At 40.7% G+C, this 23150-nt stretch overlaps 2 protein-coding genes across 3 annotated transcripts in view; one reads left to right on the top strand and one right to left on the bottom strand.

The window, feature by feature from the left end:
* The window catches only part of LOC124616764, a 443813-nt gene extending 427104 nt beyond the window's left edge, over positions 1 to 16709 (bottom strand). The window contains exon 1 of one of the 2 annotated variants that reach the window (XM_047145148.1): positions 16601 to 16709. Coding sequence is in view for 1 of the 2 variants with exons in the window: in XM_047145147.1 (XP_047001103.1) it covers positions 16393 to 16421 (29 nt within the window). In the remaining variant the exon portion in view is untranslated. Of the gene's footprint in view, positions 1 to 16392 lie in introns of both variants that reach the window. The other variant, XM_047145147.1, reaches the window with a different exon arrangement.
* Positions 16710 to 17446: 737 nt separating this feature from the next.
* The window catches only part of LOC124615422 (repressor of RNA polymerase III transcription MAF1 homolog), a 75552-nt gene continuing 69848 nt past the window's right edge, over positions 17447 to 23150 (top strand). The window contains exon 1 of the mRNA XM_047143295.1: positions 17447 to 18289. Within this exon, the coding sequence (XP_046999251.1) occupies positions 18207 to 18289 (83 nt within the window). The 5' untranslated portion in view covers positions 17447 to 18206. The remainder of the gene's footprint in view (positions 18290 to 23150) is intronic.

Here is a 23150-nt window from a genome sequence, read left to right as displayed (position 1 = left end):
GTTGTAAAATGTTTAACAGTTGATGCTCTACCTGTTTTAATGATAGAAACACAGGGAGAGAATAAATGCTGTGTCTGGGCTTCAGGGCTGGTGCATTCACTTCATCCATTCGTGAGGAAATTGAACGTTGTTGTGTATCTAGAGCTGAGGTGTCTGTTCAGGACCTATCAGAGGTAACAAGAAACAAGAAGTTAGAAGACAAGTGTTTAGGACACAAACGATCCTAAGTACAGTCTTTGATCATTCTGTGAAGGTATAATTGAAGAAAATATAAATTTAATCTTTAAATTCATTTTCTCGGAAACTACACTTTGTGACACTTATTTGCCTTCTCAGGACACCTGTAATGTAATGCCTATATATTTGGCCCATACATTTCTCACAGTGCAACAAACACACAGAGCGAAATTTTCAAGTGTTTTGTTTAAGCTGAGATATGAAGATAAAGGTGCTGAAATTCCTATACTGTTTCATACCAAAAGACATAAAATGATATAAAATCTTTTCTTTTTTTTTAACAAAGATATCCAAAATTGCTCAAATATAATTCTGACATGGATGGAGATATAACACAGTTCAACTTTGGCAGTGATTGGTTTAATAGGTTATGAGGAAAAGGAGCATTAATAATTATAGAGATATTAAAATTGATAATTTTGTAATAATTTCTAAATTCAAATAAAAATTTTAAAAACTGAATTTAAAGTTGCATTATACTATTACTAACCAGCATGCAAAATTATAATTGTTAATCTTTAATACCTTAGGCGCTTCATTTGATAATTAGAGTATGTTTTCACACACATACCCCCTTAAAACTTTCATGGACCCCTCTACTACTACAAGCCCAGCACAACACGGTAACACAACATCGTAATTCACAGAAGGACTCAAATGATGACAATCAGAAGATAAAATGTTTAGCACAGCTTGGAAGCCATTCACAACTTAATTTAGCTATATTGACAATGGATAATAAGCACAAAGTATGCGCACAGCGTTCGGAACTGCCGCAGCAAGAAGAAAATGCTACAGCCGCTGCTATTGGTCAGTGCACACCGCGGACAGAGTGCCAAGTCGCGGAGTGGACCGCAGAGGGAACGCCTAGCACAATGTAGGCATAAATACCAGGCCCGTTCCACACTGGAATCAGTGTCGGACAGCACCCGAAGAAGACTGTGAGTCACGCAGTTGAAATATCGTGCAGCAAACATGTGAATAACCAGCAGAAATGCGAATAATAAACATCACAATGCCTCGCCGGGAAAGCCTGAAGAATTACATCCCTGTATTTCTGGAACCACTGTAGCCATTGACATGAAACTTATACAGGACATTAAACTGTATGTTCTGAGTCTAATGAACTACAAAAATTGCATTTCAGCCACTGCTTTCAGAAATACAATTTTTTAATTACATGGTTAAAATTTTGTGTGTTTTTTTGTACGTTATCCTAAATAATTTTAATTATATATAACATTATGTTCTTCTTTTAGTTCAGTTGACTCAGTATATGTGTGTTATTACTCCCCGAAAATTTGAATACTCTACTCGAAGTGGTTTCTGATATTTGGAGGAAAATGCAACAGAAAATGTAGATTTTCAGGAACGGCTTCTAAAGTTTCAAAAGGCTGTAACTCTCTTAATATATGCTTAATTTCTTATTTTTAGTCACTCAGAAGCACCCTGCACGATACTGTATGTCATCCTCTTGATCTTTTACCAAGTTTTTTCTTCTTTCCTTCTTTCTGGACTCCTTAGTAGCCAACTGTGCTGCATAGTCTGCTTGATCAATGCAAACCTTGTCCATCCATTCAAGTTCTCTGACGCAGTTTGCTCCAGGATTAATTCCCAAATGCTGTAGCACTTTCACCCTACCAATTTTGCCATCATTAAAAGCAATAACAGCTTCACTGACCCCCCGCCCCCTTTAGTGTCTTCATTCCAACAAAAACATTTTTTTGGTAAGCGAGTCCATATAAGATTATTGAATGACTCATTGGGATTTTGAGTCTGACCATGCAGGCACTTCTCAGTAATTCAGGATTTGCCAGGTCTCTGTAAATAGGTTTTATGATATCCATGACTGCTGCTGGGATGGAATGTTCATGTCTGTATGAACTGTTTGAGTACTGGGCATTACAGTAATTGCACCATGAATCAGGTCCAGGAGGGCAAAGATGGTGTAATGGTTTTTCATCAGTTGACAGTGTGTGGAAGAAGGTAGCCTATACTGGCTGCTTCATTTTCAACAAATCCTCAGTATTATTTCTAATGGCCATCCCATAATGCTGCTGTAGTTCATCAATAATTTTGTCTGCTAGCCTGCCTCTTATGGTTTTACCATCTGAAAGTTTCTTGTCTCTCAAACTTTGTTTCAACTTCCTCACCCTGGTGCCCATCCTCTTCTGGACGTGACCAACACATTCCAGTTTTGTGATAATCTTCTCACCGTAAGGCTGAGCAGCTACTACACTGTTATATGCTTTTCAATCTCCATCACCTAAGAACTTAGTGTAACACATTCCCCCTTCGTTCACAGAGTGACTAAAAATTTCAATAGCTGCAGAGGCCTCCATATCACCACTTGTTCGTTCATAATTTCTGTCACAGATGTGCCTTTCTTCATTCCCTGAGTTACACTTATAACAATATTTGGTTAAAAATCTGGAAAACTATAACCTTTCCAGTATCCACACTGGTCACCTTAGCAACAGAATTCTTAGAACTGTAGCCGCACTTCTGCCAAGTGCCGTCAAAAGCTACTAGTATGTCAGTCATATCATCATTTATTTCAACAGCTTCATTTGCAGCACCCTTCATTGACTCACATGCAACAGATTCCACAGCAGCTCCAATAAATCCTGCATGCTTGTCCATTTTACAAGGTTTGTGTGGCATATTCATCATGGCACACATTGTTTCTGCTGAAGTGTGTCCTTTGCCAATAGCTCTGTCCATAGAACCCTCTAACATTTACTTCAAAATAATTATCTTTACACGTATCAGAATTTAAAAATGAATTAGTATATTTACTATATAGTGCTTATTACATGTGGTATAGTGTACATCATTGGATCCAACAATCCTACAACACTAAACCCATCCTGGTGACCCTGAATTTATTCATGAGTGCTACAATGAACTCTTATTCCATCAAGCAGTATACAATGGATCGCTTGCTGCCTACTACACCGCACATGCGACAACTAGGTTTTCCAATGGATGCTCCGGCACTGTTTTCCAATTATACACCTTCTGTTCACAATAGTTCGGTGCAGTTTCCAAACACACTGACTAGCTGTACTCAACAGGACAGTGCTTCTACATTCCCACAGCCATGTGTGCCGGCATCAGGTACAAACAATAACTTTTCGTTATCATACATGAATCAGGAGTCGTGTGGCAGTGTCCGATACCAACAGAACGTTTTTCGTGCACAAAACTTCCCAGGCGAACATTTTACATCAAATGTGAACTTTCCACTTATTCCGAGTGCTCAACAACAGCTGACACAATGTGCTCATACACCAGTGACTTTGTTTACAGTTTCCCCAGGTGACAGTGTAAAAAATCACGTGGGTCAGTGGTGGTACAAATCGAGCCAGACACTCAGGACAGGAAATTTCATGTTTATACCGGAACTCAGGATTATGCACCAGCACCCGCGCTTGACCCTCCCCACCCCCACACTGCTTTATGAGTGTTTCCAACTGTACATGCCGTTCCTGCTGCGTCTACCGTATGTGTTCCACAAACATTAGGTGATTTTAACAGTTTTAATGCACCTGTAGGGGAGGGGCCCAGAAGCTGTACTCCATCATTTCCTGCACATCAGTCGACTATGGCCACTCTTCCGCGCCGGTCCACTCTACACCTGCTGGCATTACTCCGTCAAACGCCAGACTTGTTGATTTCTCGGCCACGGTTGAGAAAGTCGTGCCTACCGTGCTGTGTGCTACTGACAGTGTTGTGTACTGGTACACTGCTACTGCACCTGAGCCAGTTATGCTGCAAAACTATGGACAAGGAGCTATAGTTTCTGACAAACCATTTCACCAAGACCTCCACATTCATTGGCCTAAACTACTGGCCATTCACAAGGACCACCCACGCACATGGTATGCCTTGGTGAACCATGTCCTGCAGCTACATGGCATCGCTGATGACAGCTCTAAGTTCCTTTGCTCGCTATGTTATCTCCATGATGAAGCAGACCTGTTCTGCGATATTGTGGCTTCGCCTCTCACTACAGACAAATATGCGTTTGCATGACGCACCATCCTCAAGCACCTATCCAGATCTACAGAAGAACCCATCTGCCTCATCATCAGTCACGAGTTGCTGGGTTCCAGATCACCGTCGCAGTTCTGGTGTCATCTTCATGCTACGATTGACACACATCATATGCCGAACAGTACACTTTGGATCATCTGGTTGCTCAAAATTTCTCTGGAAGTTCAAATGCACCTTCTCCATCCAACTTTCGCCCCACTGGACACTAAACTGAAGATCGCAGACCAGGCTTACAACATCCTGCCACCCTCACATACCCCCCCCCCCCCCCCCCCACCTGGGGGCCCTCAGGCCTCAGGGGTTGGCACACCTGCACTGCAGTTTCCATCGCTTGGTACAGTGTGTGCATGACATGCTCCGCACATGTGTGTGGACCCAACGCCGCCTGGCAGCCACTGCCGTAGCTCCTCCCCTACTGCAGGGCAGCCGTTGGAGGAATCTACAAACATGACCCCCCATCACTGTCGCATTGGCCTCAGGCAGCTTGACGGACAATGATATGCTTGGTGTTATTTCCATTCCCGCTTTGGCAACGCAGCTAAGAAATGTTGTTCCCAAACTTACACTGGGACCCCACTCAGGCGCTACGGGCCACGCTGCATAGCACAGATGCCTATCACTAAATACTTCTTCACCTCACGCTCCAGGACGCTTGTACGCGAAGGACACAGTGTCTTGCCTTTTGTTTCTAGCCGACACAGGGGCTGAGGTCAGCGCCATACCTTTGTCCACAGGCATTAAATTTGAGCATCAACCTTGCCCCCCACTTTGAGACGCCAATAATTCCTTGATCCAATCTTATGGCATAACTAATTTAAACCTTAAACTGCAGGACAATAACACTCCCTTACAGTGGGCGTTCATTATTGCCGATGGGTAAGAACCCATGCCCGGGGTAGATTTTCCCTTAGCTCGTGCTCTTTTTAACGAACCTACAACCAGGTACATTAATCTTTAACTCCATATACCATACCATAGGGTCCGATATTTCTTCCCTATCATCTGAGAGCGCCATTGTATTCTGCGAGCTAGCTGAAGCCGCCATTGCAGTGCTCTCTCTTAAATCACACACTGATGAGCTTCGGGCCAACAACGAAGCTCTCTGCTTACGCATCGCCACCATGCAAGCCAAGCTCACAGATGCTCGTAAGCAGGTCACCCAGCTGTCACAAACGGCCATGCCCCCAGCCCCCGTGCCGCCTCCTCGTGCCCACCGTTGACACCGTGTGACTTTTCTATTGCCCGACAGAAGCTATGTTCGCTACACCACCAAGTACCCCACCAAGCACCACAACAAGGACTACCAGTGGATCACTGCCACAGCTGCTGTTCTGCCAGCCTGGGACACAAAAGCATGTACATTACATGTTAGTATTACTTCATCAGGTGCGGGTCCATCATCCTGGCCAGCATTTGCGATCAACAACGGTACTGTCCGCAGAATCAATACCACTGAAGGTTCACTGGTACGCACAAAGGCTAGGCATTTAAACCCGTAAAACCTGAAACATGCCAAAGAAATTATTCAGGAACTTTTGACAGTAAAACTATTCGCCCTTTTTCTAGTAGTTGGTTGTCACCGATTCTTTTCGTGCCTAAGAAAAATGACACATTTTGCCTCTGCAGTTACTATTTGGTACTTAACACCAGAACAATTTTAGATAATTAGTTGGAAAACTGGACTTTGTGCATGCGTACCTGGACGATTTGTTAATTTTCTCTTCCTCACTCGAGGAACATGAACTCCACTTAAATACAGTTTTACAATTATTACAAGCAAATGGTGTCACAGTGAACAATGCTAAGTCACAACTCCACTGCACTAGTGTCACTTATCTGGGTCACATGGTTTCTGTCGACGACATCCACCCCCTTCCCAGACAGGTCGAGGCTATTAGTACGGTGCCTTTGTCCATAGACTTTCAGGGCCTCTACCACTTCCTAGGAACTGTAAATTACAACCGCAAACACATTCCCCATGACACCGACATAGAAGCCCCACTGACAGATGCTCCCGCAGGCAAAAACACTTCAAGGTCTCAGGCGGTCATGTGGACTCCAGATATTCACCATGCATTTGATAACCTCAAGTCAGCCTTCCAGATGACCGTTACGCTTGCCCATCCCATCCCTGATGCTCCTGTCCCTCTTACTACAGATGCGAGTGATACAGCAGTAGGGACAGTATTTCAGCAATCCATGGATTCTGTTGTACAGCCGCTCAGATTTCTCTCCCACAAGCTGTCCACTTCCCAACGTAAATGGTTGACCTTCGACCGGGAACTATTAGCTATTTACGCCACTATCAAATATTTCCAAGAAGGTATTGAAGGTCGCCATCTTGTGGTATTTACTGACCACGAATGACTCGTATACACTTCCCACAACGCAGGCAAGGACTCAACCCCGAAAAGTTTCTGTCATATGTACCTCATATGCCAGTTTACGAACAACATGTGTTACATCAGAGGGGTAGACAACGTTGTCGCCGATTTTTTATCTTGTGTGTCAATATTATCTTCACAACTGGACCTCAGCGAACTTCCTAAATTGCAAACAGATGATACTGAACTTGCCGCATTGCGCTCCGATACTAAAACAGGACTCAAACTCGAGTTACGGGTACTTCATGGGTTCTCGTCACCCACCTGGTGCAAAATTTCAACAGGACGCATACATCTGGTGATTCTTGCACTTCTCTGCCGGGACATTTTTAATAGTATTCATGACTTGGCACACTTTAGCATTCTGCACATCTTGTATCCGAACGTTTCGTTTGGTTTGGGGTGATAAAACAATGTCGCAGTTGGGCGCAAGCATGTGTGGCTTGTCAGTGAGCAAAAGTAGGATGTCATGCACAGCCTCCCATGGGTACGTTCGACATGTGGCAAAATGAAGATTTCAACATATACACATTGATATCATTGGGCCCTTACCACCCTCAGGCCCCTTTCATTACATACTGTCTGCCAATGACAGGTTTACCTGCCGGGTAGAGATAATTCCCCTCACTACTATCACAGCCGACACAGTGGCCTGAGCCCTTTTATTAATGTGGATCTTGTGCTTTGGCTGCCTCGCTTATATCACCACCGACCAGGGGCGCCAGTTCGAATCCGCCCTCTTCCAGCAGCTTTGTGAACTGTGCAGGCTGAAACGATTTAGGACAACAGCACACCATCCCCAGAGCAATGGGCTTGTCGATCACTGGCACCTAAGGCTTAAAGCTTCACTGATGTGCCACGGAGGCGAGTGGGCCGATGCCCTACCATGGGTAATGTTAGGCGTTCGGGCTGCATACAAAGGGGACCTTGGCGTATCTGTGGCGGAAGTACTATACGGAGGACCCTTCACACTTGCAGCAGAGCTAGTCGAGCCTTCACTCCCGCCAGATCAAATCTGTGACTCTACATTCGTCGGACATTTTAAGCAGCTAATCAAGAACATTCGCGTGCCCCTCCTCAGACGCACTCATTTCCCCCCATATTCCTCCGTAAGGACTTGGCATCATGCACTCATATCATGGTGCGTGATGATACTGTACGACCAGCACTCAGCCCTCCATACTCGGGCCCGCACAGAGTCATCTTGTGGTGTAACAACATCTTGGAAGTGCTCATAAATGACATGCCTCAAACTATATCAGTCTGCTGCCTCAAACCAGTCAGTCCCCACCTTCTGCTACACCCGCCTTGCACGAGGTATCTACCAATGGTCGGCACGTGCCGACCATCCCCGCGCATGTGACATCACCCTACAGAGTGACGCATGTGATGACTCACCCTCCTACAGGCAGCTCCCTGCCTCTTCCCTGTTAGGTTTTAGTGACGTATCAGGGGCCAGCCTCAGCACGTGTGACATCGGCGACGATGATACGTGTGGAGATTCTGTCATCCCTCTACGGAAGTGGTAGTTGATGTCAACACTGATTTCATTTGCAGTTCTAAAGTGTTTTTTTGTTGTGCATCATGACAATGTGTTTGTATTCTATGAACAAGCCAGCTTCCCCAATGACAACTTGACCCACAATCACCTTCTCCAGTCTGTCCCCTTGCCTGTTGGCACTGACCCATCAACGGTAAGAGTCCTTCATACCGCAACAGGCATTCAGGTTCACTACCCCGGCTCCTCACAATCCACCATCTCCTCTCCGGATCCCTCCCGTGCTGTACAAGGATTCACCCGGTCGGGCAGGACCATCCACCCCCCACGCTGGCTTGATGACTTCATTTACTAATGTAATGTATTGTTTCTGTTTAAACACCCTTTTCTTCCCCCCTGGGTGCTCCCTTTACATGTATGCCATCATATTTGTGTTTGTGCTCCACACTCTACAGGAAGGCTAAAGTGTCGACTATTGACCAAGTCGTGTATAATATCTTTTTTTTCAAGCTCTTTGATATATCATTTTATTCATAAAATTGCAAATTTTATGAGATAAAAATCCGAAAAATGAAAAAAAAAAAATTCCGTTCTAACTCTTAATCACTTACACTTGTTGCCTGCCATATAATAGGAGAACAGACAGGTATTTATTAACCCTGCTTATCAATGTGAAAGGGTTAACCTGCCTGACATATTTGAGGGGTGGTGGTGGGGGGTGAGGGGTGGGAAGGGGGAGGATTTCTTGACCAAAAACACGCCAATTACTGGCCAGCCTGATCAGAATGCTTGCTGGAACATTTACAGGATGTTACAAAACACCTTCATTGGATCCTATCACAAATACCCTGTCCTGTTGTACTCTCTCTGCTCAGCAAAACAATCAAAAAAATCAGTAACTGGCACACCTTACATTAGACTCAGCTAAATGTGAGTATCAATTATCTATGACTTCAGTAGGGCAAACTAGTACTTTACAAATTACGCAACTCAATTCTACATAGACATTTCATACCAGTGGCTGCATAATGAGACGTATCATTCTTCTCCCACATTGCATGTTTTATACTGTTCATGATATAAGCTACAATTTATCACATCAAACTGTTTCCTGCATTACTGAGGGTTTAAAAATTTCTTAGCAACTTACTTAATTTACAATGAACACCAAGCGAGAAGGTGCAATTATTAAGACATTGTACCAATATCTGAGATAAATCTGGCTCAAATTATTTTTCAGTGACCTTTACTGTGATTTTGACATTGCTGAAATTGTTTCAGGTGACTGTTGGACAGCCAAGACTGGTCCCCTACCAGAATATCAGCTTAATATTAAACTCCCATATTTCCAGCAAATAACTGTATCCTGGGGGAAGAATTCTAGATTGCTTAAACTGCCTGTATGGTTTCTATACAGACTGTCACCTGACATTTTTACATTATCTTGTTGTTCTCTTCTGTCCTAAAACTGGTTCAATGCTCTACAATAGTCTATCCTATGCAGGCCTCTTCCATTGAATAACTACTGCAACCTACATTCACTTGAACCTGCTTGCTGTAGTCAAACCTCTGTTCAGTGTGTGGCGAAGGTAGGTGGTGACTGGAACGAATTGACATTTCTGGCTTCAGGCTGTTGTGAGCGGTGGATATAAAGAAATGCTCCAGCTAGTCAGCTAGTTGGTTCTTGACTGCAGCTGCAGGCAATAGCCCTAGCGGTGGCCCTCTGGATTGCTGAATAGCGAACTAATCTCAGTATGCATTGGGCTGTCTTCGCGATTGTGTGTGTTGCATGTATTCTCTGTGGAAAATTGAGTGATTCGATGACAGTCACTGCCAAGTGTTGGCACTCAAAATATTGATAACATCTGAATTCATACCACTACACTCATCCCCGGTGACCCTCCATGACTGGGTGTGCATTCTGGCATACAGGCTCGTCCAAGACTGTGGCTCTGGTCACAACGGAAGTATTCTCCAGCCTCTAAGCACTTGTTCTGTATAACGGGATGGGCATGCTGCATATGGACATCTATAGGGTGAGTGGGCTGTACAGTCCCCATCTAACCCTGTTATGGATAGCTCGTGATAAGTGGCAAATGTGGGTTCAAGTCCTGGTTCAGCACAAATTTCCATTGGCATCATTCCATTCTACAGCTGATGGTTGTCCTTATTTGCAATTGTGAATACATTTAATGTAAAAGGAAGATTGGTTAATTAACTAAGATTTATGACAAGGTCATTAGGTATGGAACATAATCTGAGATTGGGAAATGATGGGGAAGGAAATCTACAATGCCATTTGAAAGGAACTGTCCCGGCATTTGCCCTAAGTGATGTAGCAAAATCACGGGAAACCTAAATCTGGATGGCCAGACAAGCATTTGAACTACTGTTCAAAATGGTCAGCACTATCACCTCGTAATTTATATAAGTTTACTCCCAAAACTAATTGTGTTACCAACTGCTGTTTCATTTAGCCTTACAGTCATGCATGAAACGTGGTTCATGAACTGACAGTGTAACCCATTAGCAGCAACTATTACAAAATATATGAGAGGTATCAGAGGATACTCCAGATAAACCACTTACAACTGCAGGAGTATAATGAAGAGCATAATCGTTTGTCATTAGCATTGGTCAAACATAATTATACATAAGAATGTGAGCCCCTACAACAAAAAAACAGCATAATAAACCTTAACAGACTTAACAAAATACAGAAAATCTACCTATGCTGAAAAGTTTGAAAAGTGTGAGTTGTCACTGCTTCTTGATGGCCTTTTACTGAGAATCAGATTACTTTTTGCCACTGACTATGTCCTCCTTTATTAGATCCAGTTCAGTACTATACACAGATAAAACAACTTTTCTACACCACAGCCTTAAAGCTTGTGTTGAAAAGACAACCATACAAGCATCCTATTGGTTTAAAGAAAATGGATTCTTGCTGAATTAAAAAACTCAGCAGATGGTTTTTATTCTAAAAGACAAGTTTCCCTCCAATGACCCAAATTACGTTCGTTTTAGGGGTGTATTTAGACGATAAATTACCTTGGGGTCAACACATAAAATTTATTGTTGATAAGTTGTCTGGCGTAATTTACTTGTTTCGGTGATTTATGGATTGTGTATCTGAAACACGTGTCAGAACATTCATTTTTTCAATGCATAATATCTTATGGTATTATTTTATTGGTAAACTCTTTTTGTGTCCACATCTTAATATTGCAGAAGAAAGCTATCATGGTAATTTATGGTTCTTTAAATATGGCACATTGCAAACCTTTGCTTGGGGGAGGGGGGAGGGGGGGGGAGAGACTGTGATAACATATACCAATGAAGTAATTTTGCTAAATGGGAAAAAGTGCAGGAAACAAACCCTGGGAAGATATGGAGGCAAAAAAGGTCATATGGACATATGGCCACAAATGTGTTCCAAAGGGAGTTGGAGATCAGGGATCTTTGATAGTGTAGGTTGCAGTGACTGAAATCACACGTGAGAACACACCAGGCAAGTGGGATTTTCTGTCTGTACCAATGGTTTACCTCCATTCTCAAGAATGCTGTGTGTTGGAGCATCATTATATCATAGCCACATTACCCTTCACACCACCAAAAGCATGTCTTCCAACAGGGGAGAGAGGGTCAGCTGCAGGAATTGCAAACATGCCTCACCTGTGAGCCATTTTGGAAGGGTGACTGGTCCCACAATTCAGTTGCCAATAATCCCCACCCCCACAATAAAGCTAAACAGGTGGTGATCATTAACTACTACCATATTATGGGGATTCTTCACAGCCCACACGTGCATGGTGTGAAGATTGGCTTGTTGTAAAGGCAGACTTATTTGTAAATAGGATGTATGATAGAAACACCAGCACCTTTACGGTCTATGGAATGAACCAGCAACGAATCTGCCACTGCAGGAACAAGTCCATAGGTAAAAAACCTGCATGCCTTGTAAGTGATACAGACAGTGATGGCTGTCAATGTTCCAAACAGTTGTCTGTCTGATCCCACACTGGAAAGCCATCTGCCCAGTGTTCATACTGAGTCAGTGTCTATACCAGGATCAAGGTCAAAGATCTTTTGTCTCCAGCTTCAAGCAGGTGTGCCAGCCTTGGAATGCCTTTTGAGCCATTTGTTCTTACGACATTTTTTGCTCCTTATCCTCTCAGTAACTGTTTTTTGCAGTTTGTTCCTATTTAGCAAAATCACTCTGTACACTATGTTTTAATTTATACAAGAAAGAAGCTACCAGAAGCAAAGCACAGAGAAAATGTACATTGTTACAACACAAGAAGCAACAGATGCATTGATACTCCATATCGACTGTCAAAATCCATTGACAGCTATGACCTCTTCAGACACAAATTATTTAATAAGTTTTCAAAAATTACAAAAGATCTTCCTGATCACGTGTTCAAACAAACACTGCATGAATGGTTATTCTAAGATGTATAGCAATGAAATGAAATGATTGTATGGCATTATTGTCTGAAAGTCCCTATTTAGGGTTCTTTGAACACCTAGTACTAGTCTTTTTATTTCACATCAATTTGGTGACTTGCACATTGATAACAATGAAATGGTGTTAAGGGCACCTTGACACCCCGAGTGGATAAAATCTCTGATCCAGCTGAGAATCGAACCTGGGCTGCCCCCAGGGCAGTCAGCCGTACTGACCACTCAACTACAGAGGCAGACATATAAAGTTATTTATTAATTATAATATAATATAACACTGTCAATAAATAACCCACTGTAATTTTGAATTGTCAACTGCAGTATACTATGTATGTAGTGTTGTCTATTGCTGTAGTGCCCTAATGACAATAAAATTATTCCATGAAGTTTCGGGATTGCAGCTGGTAAAGTTGACTTCCTGCCACAATATTTCTGCTGACAATCATTCAGCCATCTTCAGATGAGTGTTTTGCATTGGAGATTTCTAGTCCACACAGCCTCCTTTATACCACAAAATGTGTGTGAAGGTGCTTGCGTAAAAGCAGCCGCTACTACAGCAACCTCTGTCTGTTATACGCCCTTTTCAAATATTGCTCCACCTATGGCATGCAGGCACATATGTACTGTTATACTACATGTGCGCTATCTGTCTGAATGCGCACTTGTGGAGTTAAAATTCAGATGTAAAAGTGAATACAATCAAATGTCAGTAGACGTGTCTTTAGTCATAAAATGTTTGCTTTCTGAAGAAATTAAAGAAATCACAGGGTCCCATGGCTTCTCCAGTTGAAAGCCACCATCGTGATTAATAGTATTTTGCGCAAAACATGTTTCCACCAATTCATTAATAATCAAATCCCAGAAGGATCTCATGGAGGCCAAGAGTAATCCATAAAATGTCCTGTGGAGATATAATGCTCGGTTATGGGTGATTTACTGGGCTGCAAAAAGTGAGTGTGGCGATCATGTTCAATGCATCTTTCACACACTGTGCATGTTGCCTGACCAATGTAAGCTTTCCCACGCTAACAAGATATTCTGTAGATTCCAGCCTTCTGCAATCTCAGATCATCCTTCGTCAAACCAGGAAGAGCAGAAGTCTTTGTAGGAGGGCAAAAGATTACTTTGACATGATATTTTCTTAAGAGTTTGCCTAATTTCAATGAAATATTGCCTGTGTATGTGAGGAACACCCTGGAGTTAAACTTCCTTCTCCCCTGATCTTGTGGGGTCAAGTTCCTTCATCCTTAAAGTTGTGCTGAACTGATGTGGAGAACATCAATTTTCTTTGAACACTGATTGCACGTGCAGCTGCCTTCCAGCATGCATCTTCACACCAATGTTTGGTATAAAGGCAGTGACATGAACTAGCAATCTCCAGTGCAATACACTCACCTGAAGATGACTGAATGGCTGTCCTGTATTTTCCACGGTTTGACATAATAAGCTTCATCTCTTGTGCATAATTACGGGAATATAGTCAGACATTTTGAAATTTAACATATCATGTTAACATTATGCACATCAAACAATCAAAGATGCTAGTGTTATGTCACGCAAATTTACCTATGTTACTCTCTGTCTGAAAGAAATAAAACAAAGTGTATAGATATCAATCAATTTTTTCATTAAACAGGACATTTTTTTTTTTAAATACCACTTAATTTAATGATTGTTTTTGTTTCCCATTGTAACAAGTTAGGAACATTTATGTCTTAGTTACTTGAATGACAGGTATGTATGAAAGCTAATTGTATGTAAAATTCAGGAACTAACATTTTGTTTAAATATGACAACTTTCTAACAGTTAAAGTTGATAAACAATAAAGCAAATGTTAAAACTCAAAATGAATAAAAAAAAGGTCTTAATACTTGACAACAATATTCTGACAGATGATTAAACTGAATCTGTAAGCAAATCAAAAGCTAAGTAACAGTACTACTTGCTGGCCAATATAATTAAGGCTAAGGCTAAATATGTTTATGCACTGCAAACCCAAAACATGTTACTTATTTTTCTGTTCCAAAGAACAACATTGAATTAGAAACTATCTTCATTACAAATGAATGTGGCACAATAGGGAGGCTTTCAGATATTGTGAAATTTCTGCCACACACGCAAGCACCAGAAAAAAAATACAACCCATGTGTGGTCACTTGCTGAAGACAGATGTTGCAGTAAAAACATCGCATATATGCGACATGTTCAAAGGCATATGTTATTATTAGGACTATTTAAGAAAAATATCTGATGTGTTACTTTATAAAAAAGTGAAAGGAATAAGAATGTTGCATCTCTGGTACATCACATTACTACTTGTTCTACAGATCACGAACATGGCATTTCATAATGATGTGGAACACATCAGTCTAACAAAATAAATCAGTAACAACACTGCTTCAATATAAAAATATCATGTACCATTTCTATGAAAAAACATGAAAAGTACGACAGAGAAGTTTGACGTTAACAGAATCTTCATCAAGTGGTACAATGTAGCAAGCTTGAACAAAAGCTGTGAGACATCTGATCTAATCAGCCATGATTTACTGCTTATAAAACTAGATTGTTAAGGGGTCCAGCAGCGACTCTTCAAATGGTTCAAGTCTATGTTTCTGATAGACAACAGAGAGTACAAATATGTCTTTAAGGCAAGGAAAATCTTTCAGATCATTTAAAAAAAAGAATTAGCTATGGAATGCCCCAGGTTTCAATGTTAGGCTTATATACATATACAAGACTTTACAAACAATTAGATGGCAGCATATACAGGAAAGCTCAGAGAATGATCAACAGCAGAAAGTCTCAAAGATAGGGATAACACTGGTCATAAATAAGGAAAAATTGTATGAAGGGATGAATTCCAGTAATATCATAAGTAAAGTTAGAAGCAGTATAAGTGCTGTGTTTGGGAACTACACCTTTGCACAAGCTCCAGGAAAAAAATTCCTACTCCTATTGGCGTATGAGCAATTGAGATGGGAAATGCGTCTAGAAGTTTTGAATCAAAAAACCAAGAAAATGTTTTCGTGTGTTAATTCCCCGTAGAAAGCCATACAGGGAAATATTTTAAGAATTTAAAATAATGACACTTCCTGCTTTCTGAAAACACGCCAGGAATTTTCAATGTTGAACAATCCAGTTCATTAGAACAAAAAAAAGAAAGATGGTTTTTCAGTCACCCAACAAAAAAAAAAAAACCTTTACCAAAACAGCGTATATTACCAACCCAAAATTTGCCTCCTACAGTAAACAAAAGTAAATAATCTCATACATTCAATGCAGAACTAAAACAATTTTAGACAACACACGGTCTCTATTTCACTGTAGAATGCCAGTATATGAATATGAAAAAATAAAATCATTTACATATATCGACATGAGATGATTGTATTTATATGTAAGTTTGTAAATAAATATAAGAAGTTTTATTTAATTAGTCCTGGATACAAATAGGCAAGATCCATACAAAGTAGGCCTATACTGTTAATCATGAGACTCAACTGTATTACTTATAAACGTTTTATTTTTTTTTTCGTTAGTAATTGCTACCTACAGCAAGTATACGTATTTCAGCACACATAAAGTACAGTCTGTGCACATATTAGGGCAGTATTATCAGTTTAATGTTTGAGCCTTACTACTTCAAGCATTACGTCTAAGAGTTTCTATTATTTAAACACAAAGCATTTTTTGGGTTCACCGATAACGGTTTACCCCTGAAATATCATTGTACTCATACATACAATACCCTGACTCTGATCGTTGTCAGCATTGACACAATGATGCTCCTTGTTCATGAATGGGAAATAAAGAATATATTCTGTATCAAAGCATGGACCGGGTTCTATACGGCACCTAAAAGGTTTAATCATTTTCTTTTGTTGGGCCGCGAACAGATAGAGTTTACGTTTTGTATCATGCATGTGTCACAAATACTAATGAATCACTGACCTGATATAGAGTTAGTAAATAAATCAATGTAAACCACCCTCTCGCCATTTCCGCAACTAACGCTTTTGGCACTGATATAAGGTATTCTGAACCATCTATTTTTGTCTACTTTTTCCCGCGCCCCAACCACCGCTACAGCTTCCACTAGTTGTTTATTTGTTTACCGTCTTGTATACAACCGGAGTGTATACATCTGAATCTGAACTTTAGCAACATATCTCGCTACGTTTTCGTTCTTCAACCATAATTACTGAAACATAATTGGCGGTGGTCCAACAGAAGACTTTGAGTTCGGTTAAAGCTGGCGACAGCCCAGGAGACATTTAAGTCTTACGTCTTCAGCATCTGAATGAATTTCAGTAGAAGACAAGTACACAAAATTATTTACTACGAAATTCTTCGAATAAGCAGTCCCAATACTATTAAAGATACACATCTTTGTCACAAAACTACTGCGTAGAGTTTACATGTTGGGGACGAACACACAATCAACATAACCGATAATCGGATAAAATATCGCATTTCTACGCCCCATCACAAACTCCATCGTTTGCGCAATAACGCTGTTTTTGAAACCCCGTTTGACGAGAATTCCATTCGTCGCACCAACATAAAAATATTAACCGCATTTTCTGAAAATCAAATTTATGACGTTCTGTAAAAATCAGTCTCATCCGCACATTTAAAAAGAATTTATAAGCTATATTTCTGATATAACTGAATGACAAACTTCATAATCACGCCTAGATCTGGAAGAATATAACTGATTGCAAGCAATATTTCGATATGGTTGTTGGTAGCTCTAGCTGTAGCTGCGCATCAAGGCTAAAAAAAGACAACATTCGGCAGCCATTACGGTTTGAAGGTAGAAGTTGTCAAAAGTTGCCTGTTTACAAACAAAAAGTTGTTGGTTTAACGATGATGCTGTGACTGAAAACTGTGTTGTGTGGTGCTTTCCGACTAATCAATTACTTATGTTAATTTGAATGTGTAAGGAAACAATTTTGTTGTGAATTCAAAGGACTTTGAGTTTTGACAAGGACAATAGGACGCCACAAGAACAAGTCAAATTTGGACGTTTGTAGTGTTCTTCAGAAGCAGCACACGAGATGCTGTGATTCTGAAGTGCACTGAATAGTGAAGCACTTCTACAAGTATTAATTCTGTGGACTTCTGGGAAACCGACCTTTGATTTGCATTCTGCGTACTTCACTGTTGAAAGGACAGAACAGATAATCAAGAGGGAAGTGCTGGAACGCAGACAGTTTCGCTCCATTGTAATGTGCCCATTGGAAGCATCGTACAGAAAATCGAAAATAGTGAATCTGATGATTGCTTCCCATGTACCATTTCATTCAAGACGAAAAGGATACTTCAGAAATTCAAGTAGAATGTTTATAAACTCTTATTTGCTCCGAAGTCAACTTAGCCAAGGGCATTGTTGCTGAAGTGTATTCAGATACTGAGTTTTTTAAATTTTTGAGTACAAACTTGCTTGTAGTAACAAAATCAGAATACATATTTGAATGTATTTAGCGTGTTGATTTTAATCAACATCAGGAGAGAATTCAGTTTCACTGTACACTGGTCAACAATACTAACGAGGATGAAGCTGTTAGAAAGCACACGTTTCGAGGCAATCAATAGTGCACTCTGCATTGAAACTGGAGATAGTAAGATTCTTGGAAGGTAAAGGAAAACAGTTTCCTCAGTGGTTTATGTGCATTAATATTTCATATGAATTTTAATTCACTCTTGTTTTGTCGATGAATGTTTCCATGTTGACATGTTTTTTGAAATTATCTGTGAGTGTTTTTCTGTATATTTATTGACCTGTGTTTCTTCATTGCAAACCACGATAGAAATTAGTTGAAAACTTTGTTGTGCGCCCCACACACACACAGATATATTTTAAGACCATGAACGAATTGTAGCACAGGTAGCACATCAGGTTGATTATATGTCAGTATAATTGTTTTGTGTTCCTGCTTGATCTTTCCTATTTTGATCTTCAGACTAAATATATTGTTCAAAATACTTTATTTTTCCCTACTCAAAAATTATTGTGTCCTTACTGAGAAGGAGAAGTCGTATTCCACCATAACTTTAGATGATGGAATAGACACACTGTTTGTAGGTGCATTGGTTGTGTTGCAAGATAACAGGTTTCTCTAACAATGAGTACGTGACTCATTATTCCTGATTATTTATTTAAAAATAAAAAAAAATAGGGATAATGGCCTAACAATAATTCCTAATAATGCAGAGACTGGGATAACTGCTATTCAGACAACACTTGAATGCCAACCTAATTCACATAAAGCTTTCTTCAGCCAAAGGTTGGTGTGCACTGCAGTGCATTACTGGGCACAGTCCTATGGGAGGTGGTACACCCATACCTTCCCCCTGCATTTAACCAATTTACCCAACCAATTATAGGGGAGTCTGCATATTCAATTTGGACTCCGAAATATGGTGCAACTTCATTTTCATCGCATTAAGGAATCTTTGCCAGAGTTAAAGGGAGCTAAGAATGACAGTTAAAATCCTAGGAGTGAATTGAGATCGAATTCCAAATCTTAGGGCATGAAGTCCGACAATGAGTTGCATATGTTTTATTACATTTTGAATAGTGCTTCAGCTTTTAAGTTATATATCAATTGATGGGAAAGAGGGAGATCTCCTTGTTTATCCTTGGTATATAGGCTTGTTCGTGATCTGCCTCCCAAATTAGTTTAGAATCTAGTGAGAACACGTGTGGTCTTGTAGGTACTGGAGATGAGGAAGCGTGTCTTAGGGAAGTCTCTTTTCATTATGATTCCTGCTCCTCCTCCAAGCAATTTATAGACAGACCTGCTGACAAAAAAACTGATTTGTGATCCAATCAAGGAGTCAACATAGAATTTAAGGGGTCAAGGCTCTTACTCAGGACTTGTATTGAAATTCCTATATCCTACTGTCTGGGGCAGTCTAGCATAGCTTCTGCAAATCTCTGAGTGAGTCCTTCTCCTGTCCTTGCCCATCTGAGCTGTTGACTCACATTTTGAAGGATGATGGTTCAAACATTTGCCTGGCTATCCTGTTTCAGCTTTTCCATTATTACCCAAAATCACTTACGGCAAGTGCCAAGTTAGTCCCTTCAAAAGGGTATTACTGATTTCCTTCTCTATCCTTTCCCAATCTGAGCTTGTGCTCCATCACTAATGACCTCGTTGTCAATGTTGAAGACTAGTCTGCTGCTCCACCCACCTAGGTGTAACATAATGGGATACTTTTTGTATCATTCTTCTTCAATATACAGAGTAGAGGAGTCAGTTTTCCTTTGTAATAGTTCACATTAGAATCCAAGAAAAAGAACTAAGTGCCATAGTGGCTAAGGAAGCCTGCTGTCAGCACAGAGTTCAACACTGCATATTACCTTCCACCCTTGCATCTTCATAATAGATGTACAACATGTCTAGGCCCTACATAATGTGCACCACAATACTCATTGGAGGTTTGTGTATTATGCAATACAAGCCTAGTACGTAAACAATTATTTGGCATCTATATTCGTTGGCGTCTCTAACTCCCATGCAAAATGTCACATTCCAAAGCATCATACACCTTGGGGTACACTATAGATTAGTGTATCACCACAACTAAGGTTTCATGGGGAGCTACAATCACACTACAGCTGAACATTATACCATTCCATTATGAGTTGTAATGTTTGTTGGATCAGAAGGTCTTGCAAGAGTAGGAGGAAGATTAACTAGAAGTCAGGGACAGGAAACTAGTGGATAAAAACTAGTGTTCCCTGTGACATTCTCCTCCAAGGATTGCATAGAAGTGCAAACTTTTATCTGGCTCTACGTAGGTTGTTTGTCAGTAATATTGTGTTTTGCTCAGGCATTTTGATTGGTTGGTTCACCAGTTAACTTAGGAGATACCTATATTTAGGAGGTGCAAGTTCACAATCCTACCTGCCTGCTCAGGCATTTTGATTGAGGTGTTTCATGAGTTCCCTAAGAAAATTTCAGAACAGTTGTCTCTGTGATGCTGTCTGTGTTCCTCCTTGATCCTTTCTGTTAAGCTAGTGCTCTGTATCTTAATGACATTTATTTTGTTGGGCCATGAATTCAGTTGCTTGTAGTGACAGAAGTATTTCAGCTTGCCACAGTTTAACAGTTCCATCTTGTATTCTGCCAGAGACCAGCTGTTTATCTGATTAGAGTTATGACTATTATTTTAACTGAAATCAGTGTGTTATACATTTTAAAATTTGGTGTTATCTGAACCTCGGCCTAACTCTGTATTCGAGATTTTATTATGTTGAAGAATGGCCAGCTCATCCAATGTTAGTTTCAAATTGAGCAAGTTGGCGTAGTGGTTAACATAATTGACTTTAATCCAGTGAGAACTACATTCAAACCCTTGTCCAGTTACACTGATAGTTTGCTTGAATCATGTAAGGTTAGTTGTGCAATGGTTTCTTAAGCAAAGCAACAGCCAGTTCCTTCCTTCATCCTTGTCAAGTCTTGCCACAATATTTACAGGACACCGAACTCTTTATCTTCCATTTCTTTTTTGTATAGTGATCACTGAGCAATATGTGTGTATGCTTACTTTCTGTCTTAGTGTGCCATAGAAACAGCCATGACACTCATCAGTAAACATTTGACGATGTTTCAAAGGACCACAAAACTTTCATGTGTGCCTTCCCCAACCCCATGTACCATATTTTTTATTGTAGTTAATTTCCTCATTTGAGTTGACACATACGTGTAATATATGATCATACCTTGTACAGAAGGACAATACATACATAATAAAGCCGTGCAGTGTTTGTACCAATATTGTGATTTGTGGCTGTTTACAACAGTGTTTTCTCATTTTTTTCTGTCATTCTGCCAGAATTTTGCCTGTCAGTAAGTACGTACACTGACGGATACCTGACGCAGCTAACTTGGGCCAGCAGTTAGCAGCTCTGGTCCATTCACATTTTTGCACCACAGCTGCCACAGACTGACAATTACTGTTGAACATTTAAACCTTTTGGAGAACTACTGCTTTAAACTATAGTTTGCCGTTTTTATCCCACTGTGTTGAAATAAACTCTTGGACCTCCATTCCTATAGCTAGATGTGTTAACCGCTTGACCATGATGCCTTTGTTTGGTCATCTACATATTGCAGTTTTTGAATTATGTTAATTTGATCTTTATACCTCTGCTTGTAGTTTAGTACACCATCCCTTCCAGTCAGTTCCCTGGTGTGTTAAATAAATAATAAAATAATATAATAGTAATCCATTTCACAAATCTTTTGTAACCTTGACATCAATGGTTTGTTCCTGTCTGTTCATGGGTTCAGTAACGTGGTCTATTTGATTATTCTAATACTTGTTGGAAGTGTAGTCTTGTGAAGTAATTGCTAGAGATTATCAACACGAGTAACAACTGAAACACTGACTCTGTCCTTGAACCATATACCATTTGTGATCAATGGTTGATGTGTGAAAATTTCTGATAATTTCATCTGTGCTTTACATCATGTGTGCCATGTCTGCATCATTTCCTGTGAGAATTTTAACATCATGATCCTGAATTTTATGAATTTCGTATTCAAAAATTTTAAGAAAGTGCTCTGGGTGCTCACTCCCCCCACCCCACTGCCACCTGCCACCTTTCGGATCAAAATGCTGAGAAATGATACTGTCTTATTGTGTAATGAATAAACACTCATAATCAAGAAATGAAGTTTATTGGTGTAGTTTCCTCATTTCTCATTTAGAACATGGAAATAAGTATGATGTTATGGTATTCATAATTTTGGAGAAAAGGAGCTCATTCACTGAATAACAGAATGGTTGAATCAACATGCTCAAACTTGCTAGCATTCGGAGTAAACACACACACACACACACACACACACACACACACACACACATACCTGTGCCTCTATATTGTGCGGGCTGGACACAGGATGCCAGCATTAAATTTTGGCAGATGGACTAGGATGGGATAGGGGTTGTGTCAGGTGAGGTGGGTAGAGGGAGAGAGAGGTGGGAGGCAGGAAGAAGGGTTGGGGTTGGGTCGTTAGTGGTTCGGAAGTAGGCATTAGAGTTGCTGACTGGAAGGGGGGGAGGGAAGGGTGACACTAACACAGACTAGGCATGTGCCACACGGGTACTGGAGCAGTTGAGGTGCAGTGCACTATGTAGATGAGATGGAGTTGTAGATTGGGAGGGGGTGGCAGGACAGAGGAAGGAGAAACTGGTGGGTGAAGTCCAGGAAGGTAACAGGAGCAATGCATATATTGTAAGGATAACTTCAGTCTGCATAGTTTTGAAAAGCTGATGCCAGAGGAAGGGATCCAGATGGCCCTGGTTGTGTTGCAGCCATTGCATTTGAGCGTGTTCTGCCCAGCTGCATGTTATGCCACTGGCTGGTCAACATTGTTTGTTCGATAGATGAAATGGCTGCTTTCAAAGGTGGCCTTGCCTCTGATATAATAAGATAAGCCTATGACAGGACTGAAGTAGGAAGTGCAGGGTGGATGGATTGTGC

The sequence above is a fragment of the Schistocerca americana genome, chromosome 5 (genome assembly GCF_021461395.2).
Source record: "Schistocerca americana isolate TAMUIC-IGC-003095 chromosome 5, iqSchAmer2.1, whole genome shotgun sequence".
In the NCBI taxonomy this organism is placed as follows: domain Eukaryota; kingdom Metazoa; phylum Arthropoda; class Insecta; order Orthoptera; family Acrididae; genus Schistocerca; species Schistocerca americana.
The sequence above is the reverse complement of the archived record's forward strand: the minus strand, read 5'-3'. Positions and strand labels throughout refer to the sequence as shown.